Source organism: Homalodisca vitripennis, chromosome 4 (assembly GCF_021130785.1).
Source record: "Homalodisca vitripennis isolate AUS2020 chromosome 4, UT_GWSS_2.1, whole genome shotgun sequence".
Classification (NCBI taxonomy): Eukaryota; Metazoa; Arthropoda; class Insecta; order Hemiptera; family Cicadellidae; genus Homalodisca; species Homalodisca vitripennis.
The window spans coordinates 103900027-103915429 of NC_060210.1; the positions used below are offsets into that span (position 1 = coordinate 103900027).

At 34.5% G+C, this 15403-nt stretch overlaps 1 protein-coding gene across 5 annotated transcripts in view; it reads left to right on the forward strand.

The window, feature by feature from the left end:
• LOC124359860 overlaps positions 1 to 15403 on the forward strand; it is a 46535-nt gene that overhangs the window by 3421 nt on the left and 27711 nt on the right. For 4 of the 5 annotated variants that reach the window (XM_046812958.1, XM_046812959.1, XM_046812957.1 and 1 more), the window contains exons 2-4: positions 1948 to 2151; positions 7576 to 7641; positions 9729 to 10997. In XM_046812958.1, coding sequence (XP_046668914.1) covers positions 1963 to 2151; positions 7576 to 7641; positions 9729 to 10997 — 1524 coding nt within the window. In that variant the 5' untranslated portion in view covers positions 1948 to 1962. Of the gene's footprint in view, positions 1 to 1947; positions 2152 to 2884; positions 2949 to 7575; positions 7642 to 9728; positions 10998 to 15403 lie in introns of those variants that run through there. The other variant, XM_046812962.1, reaches the window with a different exon arrangement.

Below are 15403 nucleotides of genomic sequence, written 5' to 3' on the forward strand. Positions count from 1 at the left end.
CATTCCCATCAATCGCATCGATATCTTAGTTCATGAAACTTCATTTAACCCCTTCACTGCAATGCCCCTGTTAACACGGACAATACCACTTTGCGTTCAACTGTCACAACATGTCATCATGTTCCAAACAGCTTCTTCTTCTAAGAAGCAGCCTATTGCCATGCACTTAAGCCTCGAGGGCCATTTGCATAGCTCGGAAGTATTCAGTGAGGCCATTTTACAATTTCAGCATTTGTACAAACCAGAGAAAACAACCAAACAGGTCCTCCTGTGGAAATTTACTACCCTTATCCAGACTACCAAAGATGGCATTGCGCTCCCTTGCTATTGCAGGGCAGTCAAAGAGCAGGTGTTCCAAGTTTCCTCTTGCTCACCTCTTACTCAACCTTACTCAACAAAGCAGATCATCCCAGAAAATGCCAACTCTGTGAAGACGCTACCTCAGGTGATCATGACCCATAATTAGACCCTCAATCTGAGAAGACATTGGACCTACTTAAGAAGAGAAGATCAGTGTATTGGGAGAGGGCATCTGCAGGACCATTCTGCTCATTGTTAGACTCAGATGCAGTCTCCACTTTCTCTCATATTCCGTGTGAACCCACTTCGAGACAGCCCCGAAGGACTTACATCTAGGAATACTACATAACGGTTGAGGCCGTGTTATGTATGTTGAGCCGAAGTTGGCCAAGGCATCAGGTCTTTCATTCCCAGAGACCACTCATGACCAGGAACCTAATAAACAGTCACATTGTTAATTCTGCCAAGGGAAGAAATGTCTTGATAACAATCCGTGACAATCATCGGTGCCTGGCTATCTCTGAAAATGCTAATTGTCTTACTGCTGTACCATTGACAAAGATTCTCACAAACACATTCCATAATGGCTGTGACTCCGGTCTGAAAAACCTTGGGATTAGGACCCATAGGGACCAGCAGCTCCCTGCATGTGGAGCTTCCTAACAATCCCAGTACCTGTGCCAATTTTATGTTTTAGAGCCCTCTGTGAACTATTGAAGTTCCACTGATGGAAGTGGATTTTCTCCCTCCGACCAAACCTCCCTAGAAAGTATCACAACCTTTATGGGTTTTGCAAAGGAAAATCGTTGAGGTGTCATTAGAGATCATGTGCGAAACATTCCCCTGAATCAGGATGTTAATTTTGCAGTGTCCCCTGTTGCAGTCCGACACCAAAGCCTCTAATGCTGAATAGCGTGAATGACAATGTCCAGGGGACAAGGTCAAGGCAGTAGTTTAGAGCTGTGCCTGGTGCATTTGGAATGGCCCTAGTGATAGCAAGGCAAGCCATTCATTGGAAACTGGCCAGACTAGCTACCGCCACCTTGGCCTTCATTTTAACCCACTAGATGACCGCCCCAAACATTAATCCAGGTCTAACCACTTGACCTCAGACTTTAACTCGATGAATGAACCTTTCAATAAGAATGGACCAATATCCTACAACTGACGCCTTCTTATAAATGCGACCACGGCAGCCTTGGTAGGGTTGAAGCTAAAGCCCATCCCATCAGACCAGTTTCCCACCATGTTCAAAGCTGCATTGGTCAGTTCCGTGACTGTTGTGTTAAACTTGCCACTTACAAGAATTACAATGTCACCTCAAACCCCTGACGCCACTATTGTTCAAAGATGCAAACAGGTCATCCACAAGTAGGTTCTGCAGAAGGGGAGAGAGAACACCACCTCATAGTACTTGCACTGATGTTTGCTCCCAAATAGTGGTAGTGACCACCTGAAACAGCTGCTTCGCTATATGACGCCTGACAACTGTAATAATACACATTGGTCTCTAGTAGTGTTTATTTGAACTACTACAAATCCTCAGTAGTCATCTTTAATTGCTACAACACTCTTAAAACATTTTAAGTAGTTAACTGTAAATACATTTTATACACTGTAGTTAAGTATTTCTATGTTGTTTTTCAGTTAGGATCATCTATAATGATGGAAGAACAGATGACTGTAAGGCGGAGAGGACTTGTAAAGAAGCATGTTGGAGTGGATTACGAAGTTTGGAAGTGGAAAGAGAACTTAGAGCAGTCGAGAAGAGGAGCTAAACGTGTTACCAAGAAAGAAGTTAAGGAATTTGCTCTGGAAGCTTACAAAATGGCAGGAGTAAATAATTTCAAGGTTGGTTAAAGTACCTGGTTCTTTTAACTTGATTATAGCCTCTTATGGTTAACACAATACAGTTAATTTAGTGTTATATTGTTTTTAGTAAGATTCAGTTTAATTTCAACCAAGCCTTTCTTTTATGTTGAATTTGTTCATCACTTTCCAATTGATTTGAATCAAAATTGTTTTCTTGGTTTGACCATCTGAAAGTGACAAAATCTCTTAAGTAAATCTTTTTAAGAAGTTTTACTTCATAAACGTACTAATAACATTGTGTATAACTTTATGAAAAATCAGATTGATGCCTTGTGCAAATCTTTTATTTAGAAAGTAAATATCAAATTTAAATATATATAACAAATTGCATAGCGCTTTTGTGTGTTTATTGGCTTAAGATCACATACTCCTGACTTAAGTAGAAGGAATGCAAATTTCAATAATTGTAGAGTGTTATTATATTTTGCACGCATTCCCATCTTTTTGTCTTTGTCTGTTCTCCTGGAAATTTATAAGTTAAAAATAACAAGTTTGACACAAAATTTGAATATTTTTGAAGTATTAAAAATTATGTATTAAAAAAGGTTTGCTATTATCAGTTTTTCTGTTGTATTGTTGTTACACAGTGTTCTTAAATGGCAGTCATACCAGAACACACAGTTTCAATTTGTAAGGAGAATAGAACATGTATTTTCATAATAAACTACTCAGAGTGTCTGTATATTATGTATAGTATATTACTTTGTTGTAGATACAAATGTGAGATGTGGCCTTTATAAGGAGAAATACTTTATTAGATTGCTGTGCATTCAAAGGTATTTTAAAGTAAAATTTTTAACATTCATATATTAGAGTCATTTGGTATAGCTGTTAAAAATTATGGAGTTAGATTGCCATACTAGCAATGGTGAATATTTTAAGATAAACCTATGCTTTGTTTGAAGGTTATTTTTGACGATGGAAGGATTGTGAAGGAAACAGGATTTTTCCGGACATTTGCCATCGTTAGTAAGATTTGTTTATTTTAACCTAGTTTGTAATTATGTATTAGGTTAGTTCTTTACCTGAAGAAGAGATCAGATTGCAGATCTCGAAACGTAGTGTTACTGTTTTCTTGTTTCACTTAACGATGGCAAATGTCCGGAAAAATCCTGTTTCCTTCACATAAACCTATGCATTGGACGTATTATCAGTAGTCACTTTAGCTGGAAAAAGTCATATAAACTAAGATTCAACACGTTAGATAGTGCCACTAATGATAAATTAATTTTTTTTAAATAGGTTATTTGAGTTTGTAAATAGAATAGTGTAAGTCACATCAACAATTATTTGGTTAGTTACAGTTCTCCTTTTATTTACAAGTACTTAAATACTAGATTTCAAAAATCAAAACTTTTAACAATACTCCACACAGAATGGCTTAATTTCAATGCTCAAGTCCATCTCCCAAAGCATAGTCCTCAAAATATTAAAAAGACAAAATAAAATTGATAACAACAGATTGCCCTGTCTCACATGACAGTACACACCATTGATTTGTAAATATCTTTATCCAATATTTGTATTGTGTGTACATGAATAGAGTCTTACATACATGCTTATTTTGTACAAGAAATAAGATGATGATAAGATCAGTCTTACAACCTGAAATGGCATTACATTTGTACATAATTAAGATAATGATTTTAAGTCTATGATCAGTGTTAGCAGTTGTTGCCAGTTCAAAAACCCAGATCCACCTTGTGAGTTTCAGTTTAAGAGTACTAAGGTTCTTACCTTTGATGACCTGAGGTAGCATGTTAAAGCATTTCGCTCCTGCGGTTTCTTTGTAAAAAGTTTCCTATGATGAGCAGAAGTTTTAATTTCTGGGCATTTCTGCTATTTTACCTATGCAGGTCTTGTTGACAGGTCAGCTGATTGGAAAATACCAGGATGATGACTTCTGGAATATGATTATTTATAACTGTCGTTAACTGCAGTTCTTTGAAATGTCCTCTAGAGCTATTTCACCTGTGACAGGTCAAATTACGACATTTGAATATTCGCGGGGAATTGGCAGACTGTGACGTCAGTGAATCACATGTTGTCGGAATTGAGATTTATTTAATTAATAACGGAGAAATATATTAAACTTTATACGGGAACAAATTTAATTAATTAAAATGAGTTATACATAACCAAAATTCGTGTTTTACAAAAGTACTAAATAAAATTACGCAGAAAAGCCAATTGTGGGATAAAATGACTTGCGTATTGATGACGTCAGAATGCACATGTTGCTAAAAATTTAAATAAAAAAGCTTTAGAAAAATAATAAAAGAAAATAGAAAGACTTAAATTGATCAATTATAGTGAACGTGATAAATTTTGACAATTATAAGAAAAGAATCAAATTATATTTAATCGTGAAGACGCTGATTTGAACGGGAGAGGGGATGAACATTGTGTGAACCGGTATGCGTAGTTTTTATACGGAGAATCCTTCTTCTTTGTCTGGACTTGAAGCAGTAAGGATGTCTACTCGTATAGGTGAAATTTGAAACTGTACAATAGTGCATTGAAGTTGTAATAAGGGATGGGATGTTGTGTTAGTGAACAAAAATCAAAGCAAAGTGAGTAGAATTAGACAGTATAATATAAAATAAATTGACGTCAAAGTCATTTGCTTTGTCTTTTATTGAGTATCCCATCTACAAAGAAATGTGGTAAGTAAGATAATAAGCTTTAAATTAAAGAATATTACTTTCAAAACTTATTTGATTCAAAGTGATTGGTAAGAACAGTGAATATTTTGTGAACTTTATTATGATATAAACAATCATATTGATCAGAACTTTCAGAAGAGTAGTATTAAGTTTGAACCATTATTCAACCTACTTAAAAAACCTGAGATAATATAGACCCAGTGCTAGTGATATATAACGTGTAGCCTACTTTCATTAATACAAACTACACTTTCAACAACACTACAGTCATTGAAGTTTGATCGTTATTTAAATATCAACTTGGAACAATATGAGTTAGCCAACACGAAGCAAGTCGCACAACCAATGAGGGGCAGCACACTTTGAATACCGATTGTGAGAAAACAACAAACGGGGGCCTGGAACGTAGCAAAATCGTACAGCCAACTGGGGACTGGACCGTAGCAGAAGGGCAACCAAAGTGGATCGTAGCAGAATAGGCACAGCAACGTGGGGATCGTAGCACACCATCCCAGCCTGAACAATAGCTTTCTAGCTTTTTCTGTAATATGAGGATGCTTTTAAGTTGGAATGATAAGAGACATACCCCATATCATGGTACTATACCTCATGTTGTTTTCAAAGAGGGTAGTATGTTAGGCATACTGCTTCCGGTGTGATAACAGCGTAGGCCCTTTTGAGATCATATAGGGTGCTGCTGAGTTTCTTGCACAAACTACCTTTGTTGTCATGACAGTTAAGTACTTTATAAATGTTTATTCCAAGTTAACTTGTTATTTCTAAAGCCTGAAAGTCTGAAAAACCTGAGACTTTCTGTCTCCTACTTCCAAAGATAACTTGAGTGGTCTTTGATTCATTGAATACCAAATGATAATTCTGGAAATATTTAAAGGCAAAGTTTACACCTATAATTGAAGTTTATTATCTTCAGGATTTCCATAGATTTGTGTGCTGTCAGCAAAACTGAATGATCAGTATACATAACAGTGTGGCAGAAAGGCTCAACAAACTGAGGCAGTTCGTTGGTAAATAATATGGAAAGGACCGGTCCAAGGACCGAACCAAGGAACACCCCAAGTTACTGGTAAGGGACTAGATCTAACTTTCATTTCACAACCATGCACCATTTGATCAATCTCCCCACATGCTGCTTAAGTCCACCAACCAATGACATTCTTACTTTCATCCATGTTGTCCACTCCAACCAGATCCACCAGAGCAGTTTGGATTGATTTATTTTCAAGGAAACCACGTTGACTCTGTCTGATTGTGTTGTTTGTGTTTCAAGATTTTGATAAAAACAATTTTATCAATAATCAAGAAAAGTTGTTATGGCAAATTTGGCTTATAATTTTCTGCACTGTTTTTGTTTCCTTTCTCATACAGTGAATGACATCATAATGTGCTTGGAGAATAAGTACAGTTTAATGTCCAGTCTGATGAGTGGTGTATGCGTTAGATTAAATAAAAAGTTATATCCTTTATAGCTCTTTTGGATCTATCAAACATTTTTATGTTATGTGAAGTCTGTTGCTGCCCTGTGTTATCAGAATTAATTAGAGATGGTATTTGATTGGATTTCTTCATTCCTGACTTATACAAAAAGTTGTGACACTTTATGGTGGCAGTTTTAAAGTTTGGAGTCCTCCAAAGGTCAGTTTTAGGCATAATGCTTATTCTATTTTAAAATTGAACCTCACAAGCTATCTAATCCCATTTTGTATGTTTTCTCCAACGATAATTTTAATTATTTCAGGATCTAACAGTTCTGAAGAGAAAATCAAAGCAATTATACAAAACATTTCTTTTGTAGTGACTATTTAACTCATTTTGTATTTACTATGGGTTTATAACTAAAGTGATAAAATTTTACATCTTCAATCCTTTAATAATAACGTATGAATTATGTGTGTACTTGGTGCCTCTGAGATTGTGATAAAATCTCAGATTGAGTATTTGGGATTGGTAGTAAGGTAAAGTGTAATATATAATTATATTATAAAATGCTATAAAATTTAAACCAAAAATATTTCATTGTTTAAAAAGATATTACAATGATTATATGTTTTTAGTGTAAATAAAGATTATTTTTTATAAAAAAAATCATTCATGTTTTACACTTTGGAAGTTTTTACGTTTATTATTCTTTATTACAGATAGCAGTATGAAGTAATGTATGTATGTAATTTATCTTTATAATATTACTGGCATATTACTGTTTACACTCTTTCACAAAACTGTTGATTACATTTAACAGTTTCTTTCAATTAATAATATTTGTTTGCTGTAATGCATCTTTTAGAGACCAAGATATGATTTTTCACAACTTTAGAGACCAGTGGGGAATAGCAAGGATGGCTTTTCTAAATAAGAATAGGCCTATATGTTGACCAGGGACCCTAAGAATGTAGAATTTCTATATAAAATTTCAGTACAATCGATTGAAGAATTATGCGTGAAAGTTTAAGATATAAATTCACTTACACATTAATACATTAGTTAGGATGTATACTATTATATATATTACAGGTTTTTAAAAACCCATTTGTAATTAGCTTTGTTTTAAAATTTTCCAATTTTATGTTAATTATTTGTTTGTTATTTTGTGATGGAAATAAAATAAACAAATATACTGTCTTTATAAATTGAATTAATTCTAATTTAATTTTATCATGATTTAGAAATTAATGTAATTTAAAATATGGTTGAGCTTGACCAAAAGTGTGTGTGATTCCAGGCAAGTGACGGGTGGTATCGACGTTGGAGGGTGAGATGGCAACTTCCAAATATTGTTAAATCAATGGTAAGTGCCAACATACAAGAAATGTAATCTGTGAAATAGTATAACAATTTCAGTCTCTAAATAAAAGCAAAAATTGTAATAGATGTGTGTTATAAATTATCTGATCTCACCTTAATGTTATAATTGTTCAATTCATAAAACTATTTTCTTTTCTTGTCATATGTTTAATTTTGTTCGATGTGGGTTCTTTATTAAATATTATAAGTAATAAAACAAATAACACAATATTTAAAATGGTTGCTTTACTTTTTGAAAGTAGAAGTGATGAGAGCTTGGTGTTATCTGTATGCATCGCCTCAGTACCATGATGTAAGGAGATAAGGGAATGATCTTGTGCTTGGGAGTCACGGGTAGCGAGGTGATATCAGCCAGTTAGCAGATGTATTGCAAACAAGATGTGCGTAAATTTATAATATATGGATTGTACTGTATTATTTTCTAAAGTGTAATACAAAGGATTATTCCAAGGAACTGATTGGAATAATAAAAATGTCATGTTGATGTAATAAATGTAAGAATAAGGTAAAATGAATAACCAAAGTGGAAGAAGATCTCAGACAGTTCAACCTCTTAGAAAATGATGTACAAGTAGGCAAAATTTTGAAAACGTAATTAAAGCACATACACTCGAAAAAAATATAACCAAAAAAGAAATAGACAGATAAACAAGAAAGAACAAAGTGAATGCATGAAGAGAATTTGCGAAGAACAAAAAAATGAGAAAAAAAACCAAAGAGCTAAAAAAATTCTGGAAGCACTCTCTTGGATAGTGAATAGTCACAAATAATAATAAATTGCTGTTTCATTTACTGTGTGTATTTTATATGTTTTAATTTAATTTTGTATTGTATTGTTTAACATAACACAAAGTATCAATAGTAAAAATCATTAAATGTATAGCCTTTAATATAATTTATTATATATTTTAAAATGGTTGTTTGGGTTGTTATATTTATTGTTTTTCGATTGTAATGTGTAATTTAAATATTTTGATGTAGTTTAATCTTTTTAGTTTCATGATAAATCATGTATCAGATATGATAAAAATGTAAATAAATGTCTAAACATAATTCAGTTTTCGGTAGCTGGATGATTGATACACTTCTGAGAGATTGCAATTTACACTACAGGAATATATAAACAGAGGATTCCAGGATTGCCAACAAGACTAGAACAACAGAGTGAAATATCTCAAACCTATAATAACAGTTACTATATTCTGCATCTTAGCAACTTATTATTATCATCATGGCATAAAACATTAAGTTAAGTAATTTATTAGAGTGGATACTTCTGCATATTATTATTTAATGAAACTTCTTTATTTGACAATTATAAAATTCTTAAATTTACAGATTGAAAAAAACATGCTTTTATGTTGTTACCCACAAAGTATCTCTTATTAACCGATTGCGGATCACTGACGAGCTGTGCTCATCACGCAGGGGCCGGGCCTAACAGCACGATGACGAGCTCAGGTCGCAAAAGCGGTCTGCGTTTAAGTTTCCCTCCAAATAGTTCTGTTAATCTCTGATAGATTGGGTGATCGTCTTCACTTTTCAACTAAGAGTGTTTAACAACGATCTACGTTCAGAGTTTTCAAAAGTTTTATAAATATCCTACAGATCGCAGTTGTATGTCGAAGTTGAAAAACCATTCATATGAGTTTACTCTCTGCTTTTTAGCGCTTCTGATTGGTTGTTTTCCTCAGCTGTTATTATAATAGTAATTAGTATCGTATTTTATGGTATAATTTGCGTGTCATAATATGAGCTAATCGAAATGGAAAACTTATGATCGTCTGAACTTGATTGATATTTATTAGAGATATTTATTACAATAGTTCATAAACAATATATTGTATTTAATTATTTAGTTTTTACAAATATAGATGGAGATATTTTTATAAACCGGAATCCAGTTCAACGTAAATATGAAGTGAAGCGAGCGATACGATGTGGCTCACCATTGCTGTTCGTTCGGCCGCTGACCATAAATTGATTTGCGCCAAAACAATACGGGTTAATCAAATTTCGCTCATCTTTGTGTTATACCTTATGAAATATATGTTTAATTTTTTTTTTCAGGGTAAAAGTGCCGATGAAGATGTGAGCCAGAATATTTACAGATCCCAAGTGCTGACTGAAAGCAATTTTGATACAAATGACAAAGAATTGCTACACATGGAAAAAGAAATAGATGTTCAAGAAGGTCCTTTGCTTACTGATGGAGAAGATGGTGATAATGTGAATTCTGCAAAGAAATTAAAAATTCAGACAGGAAACTGTCAACTATCATTTTATAATAGTGACATATTTGACTTAGCAAACTCAGAAGAACTCATTAAAACAGATAGAAATATAGATACTAACCTAGCTCAGAATAAAACCGAATTGTCTATCTCTAAATCAAACTTTTCCACTGGTAACATTAACATTTCCTTTGTTGAGAATAAGGGACAAGAATCGCCAAAACAGAATACTGATAATAGTTCTGTGGGAATTAACCCTAAGGACAAAAATAATGTAATTTCATCACATTCCACTTCTTTACATGTTAATTCTGCTACTAGAGATATAGGTAAACGTGACTGCAATGTAACGAAGAAGGATATACTCAACACCAGTTATTCCATATATAAAAAGCCAATTGTACATCATCATGAAAAAGTCTTGAGCACATCAGACGTAGTTGAGCCACAGTTTCAAACGACAACATCTAATGAAAATAACGAAAACTCTGTGAAAGGATTGTCAAGCAACTCAAACAGTGCAAAAATAGATGAACTGACAATTGATAAAAAAGGACAAGATTTTTTGTGGACATTCATTGAGGGGAGCTCACAATCTAATAATGGAACTGCACTCTCTTCCTCAGGTAAAAAAAGTGATGCGTGTTATGATACATCTTCACTGTATGATCAGAGTGGATTGACCTTTGAAGACCATGATCTGTTTTGTGACTCCTGTGAAGACTTCCATCCCCGTACCCAAGCCATGCAGCAGAGTTGCCAGAAACATAAGAAAGTTGTTAAAGAAAATTCACTGTTAAGTAGTGTTTTAGATAAAAAGAATTCAAGCACGGTTAAAAATTCTTTGTTTAACAAAAAACAAAGTATTAAACATGATAACAAATTGATTGATGAAGATATTGGACCGAAGACTCAGAGTGTTATACTATCAAAGGGTAAACGATACTTGGTCCAGTTTAAGACCAAAGTTGTAAATTATGCTTTAAATCACAATGTAAAAGATGCTGCAAGCAAATATACTGTCAATCGAGGTACTGTGTCTGAATGGCTGGCTGAACACAAGAGGTTGTCTGGAGAGGACTCACCAAATTTGCATTTAAATAAGGTATTTTTGTAAATTAGTAGGCAATTAGAATTAGTTTTTTGCCATTAGCACATTAACACTTGAATAACATTTCTTCATAGAACATGTTTGTTATGTTTAGAAGAGTTATTAATGATAGATTACTCAAATTATTATAGTACAAGTGCTGTCCATAAAGCAGATTACGTTTTGATATAAACAGAAACAAAGTACAAGAAAACAATTGTATTATATACATATTAAAGTAACACTAAAATACTATTTTTCAAATAGCCAGCATACAAATTTAGGCACTTATCATAGCAGTGAACTTTTAGTATTGAAATTCCAGCGTTATGTTTGCCGCCTGAGACTTCAACCAGGTAGTCACACTCTCCTGCAGTTCTATGTCATCATCAAAGCTCTGCATCGTAAGCCAGATCTTCATTGCTGTAAACGGTAGTCACTGAATGCAAGGTCTGGACTGTAAGGTGGATGTGGAAACCTCTCACTTAACACCCAGGACTTGGTACGTGTGGTTGGGCGTTGTCGTGTAAAATCAAAACTTTCTAACTTAATTTTCCTGTGCGCTACTTTTGTATTGCTCTTCTTAACTTATGAAAGGTTTCACAATACCTCACATAATTTATGGTTGTGCCACGTTCTAAGAAATCAACAAGAAGAACTTCTTTTCTGTCCCTAAAAACAGCTACAATAATCTTCTATAACAACAATGTTTACATGCATTTCCTTGGTTATTGGAGGAATATGTATCACCCCACTCCATAGGCTGTTCTTTGATTTCATAATTCACATTTTTTACTCAAGTCTCAACTTTTATTATGATTAAATCGAACAGCAAGTCACCATCTTTTCGTAAGTATCCAGAAATGTCAATAAAGCAGACATTTTTATGGGTTTCTGTCTTGCACAGAATTTAAGGTAACCTAACTTCTGCGTAACAATTTTGTGTAACAAATTCCTTAAAATTTGAGGAAAATGAAATGAGAGTTCTGTTATTGTGAATAAACAATCTTCTTTAATCTTCTCATCAACTTTAGAGACAATTACATGCTTAGCTGTCCACTTTGTATCATGCAAATTAGTTTGGCCATTTTAAAACCTAATACACCACTGACGCACACAACCTTCAGTAATCACATCGTTCCCATAAACTTCACAGAGTTGGTGATAAATCTCAAATGGTTTATTGTGCTTAGCCAACAAAAACTGTATTACCGACTGCACTTCACAGCTCATGGAATTTTCAATTGTGTCACACCTTTTTATTCTACTGTTGTAAAACAACAGTGAGCGACAATAACCTCTTACTAGCACGGCTGGATAGCCACTGAACAGAGAAACGCTCTGATATTAAATCGCTGTGATTGTCCCATCTCTAGCGGCTACAAAGCGAAACGTAATCTACTTTCTGGATAGCCCTCGTAATTTATGTACTGAGGACAACTATAAAACTACACGTAACGTAACTATAGTGGGAAGGGTTGATTATGTTCGAATCTTGAGTTTAAAATCTAGGTACATATTTGTAGGAACATATTTAGTACTGTTTTCACCAAACCTGTATCTAAAAACAATTTTATACTCAATTTTATTAAGAACAGGTTGTACTGTAATGACTACGTGTTTTGCTCCATAAAAACAATGTTAGACCTCAACATTTTTCTACTTTATTTTTGGTCATAGCAAGGGCATCCAGTATTGATTTTCGGGAGGGATCACCTTGGTTTTAATACTTACTGTAACAAGAAAATACAAAAAAAAGTAAAATGTTTAGAAAAAGATTTACTCATACTCAAAGTTTATTTTATAAAGTTAAGTTAGTTTTGATGGGTACAACACGAAAAACATTAACTACTTTTACAAAAACATATTTTCATCTTGGAGGGAACCCCCATGGATTCTCCTTGTATCCACCACTGGACTATAGTTTTGCAAAATGTCCCATTTAAAAGGTATGCATCCAAATTTCGGTGTTCAATTTTTATAACTTTCTCATAATTGATCGTTCCTGTGTAAACAATTTTGAAGTAACAACTAACCCATAAAGCTCTAAAGAAAAATTTGCCTGAATACAATTAGATTTGTTTTTGGCACAATACACATTCCAGTTTGCTTCTCAACATATATAAATCATTACATTTACGCATTCCTATACATTCGCTGCACCTTTGTGAATGTTAATGTACACAATAAACTAATATAAGACAATATGGATATATCTGTATGCTGCAGTTAGCACAATTCCAATGACATGCATATATCTGTTTGCTGTCAGTTAAGGGTTTAAAAACTAGCAATAATATTGGAAAAAAATAAGAGTACTTTGGACACATATTAATTATACTTTTAAAATAAGACATTCTGAAAAATTGTTAGACCAAAATTAAAAGAGCAAAATGGTCCAAGGATTACCATTGTGTTCTTGTAGGGCAAATACCAAGATAAACTGGTGATACTGCCCATACAAATATATCTTTGTATAAAATAATAATTATTCAATATTGGATGTTGACCTTCTCTTTCCTGTTTTTTATCTTTCTTAATAAAATACCGCAACTCAAATAAAAATAAACACCATTCTGATTTTCTAATAATACGTTCGTCATACTTTACCTTAATCACCACAGTAATTTTTAACTTGGTTTTGTTTCTTGGTTCCCATCAATTCGTTAATCTTCAATGTCACCATATCCATATTGGACTTTTGTAACTTTTTCCTAAGGATATTATATTGAAATTTTTAGAAATTTCTATAAGTAAAAGTTCTATACTGAATTGAATCCCAGTTCTCACTTACATACATATGTGCATGTATCCACATATACGAGGGCTGTTCAGAAAGTAACCTCCGGTTGGTCACAGTGCGGGTAGTGGAGGGGAGTAGCGCGCCATCTGTGCATTCACGCACTAAGCAGGTCAGTCGGCATCAAGCTGTAGTCGAGTGAACATCGTACCTGCGCTAGTTTAGTTTTTGTGGCAGTTTGAAATGTGTGCTGCAATAGAAAATACCGCCAAATGTGAAGTGCGTGCTGTTATACGGTTTTTTACAGCCAAAGGATACTCTGCAGCAGCTATTCATCGTGAGCTTTGTGCCGTGTACGGACCACAAGTTATGAGTGAAGGAGTTGTCCGTGAATGGGTACGTTTATTTAAAAGTGGACGAGAAAACGTTCATGATGAAGAGAGGAGTGGTAGACCATCCTTGGTGACTGACGAACTCGTTCAGACAGTTGATGCAAAAGTTCGTGAAAATCGACGTTTCACAATGGCGGAGTTGTCTACTGATTTTCCACAGATTTCTAAGACTCTTTTGTACGAGATAGTGACAGCAAGATTGGGTTACCGTAAGTTATGTGCACGATGGGTGCCCAAAATTCTTACCGACCACCACAAAACTCAAAGAATGGCCTCTGCATTAGACTTTCTGTCACGTTATGCGGACGAAGGAGAACCATTGTTAAACAGAATCGTGACCGGTGACGAAACCTGGATTAAGTACGTAAACCCTGAGACAAAAGAACAATCAAAGATGTGGGCACATTCAGATTCGCCTACCAAACCAAAAAAAGCCCGGCAAGATTTTTCTGCCAGAAAAACTGATGGCAACGGTGTTTTGGGATGCCAAAGGGGTGTTGTTGGTTGAATTCATGGAACGTGGGACGACCATTAATCAAGACGTGTACTGTGAAACACTAAAAACATTACGACGGGCTATACAGAACAAACGCCGTGGTATGCTGACTTCCGGTATCGTTTTTTTGCACGATAACGCCCGTCCTCACTCTGCTTGCAGAACAACAGCCCTTCTTAAGTCCTTCAAGTGGGACGTTTTCAACCATCCACCTTACAGCCCAGATCTGGCGCCAAGCGACTATCACCTCTTCATGCATATGAAGAAATGGCTCGGGTCCCAGCGGTTTGATGACGACGAAGAGCTCAAAGATGCGGTCACAGGCTGGCTCAAGGCACAGGCGGGTGATTTTTATGCAGAAGGAATTTCAAAGCTTGTGAAGAGATACGATAAGTGCCTCAATCGTGATGGAGACTATGTCGAAAAATAGTGCAAAGATGTAGTTGTAAGATGTATATATTAAAATATTTTTACTTAACTTGGTGTATTTTTTTCAATCGACCGGAGGTTACTTTCTGAACAGCCCTCGTACAAACATATCATATCATCCATATTTTGTATTTCAAAATAATACGCCTACACTTAATACTGTAATACATACAACAGTTACATATTGTGTTTGACTTATAGTATATCAGGGACAAACTGGATTTGTTAGTTTTAACATCATATCTTATCATATTACCATAAATTATGCAAATTTTCAACCACATTAATCTGTGTATAAATCTGAACTCAGTTGTAAAACATATTAATGTTCCGTATAACACAGTTTACACTTTTTAAAATGTTA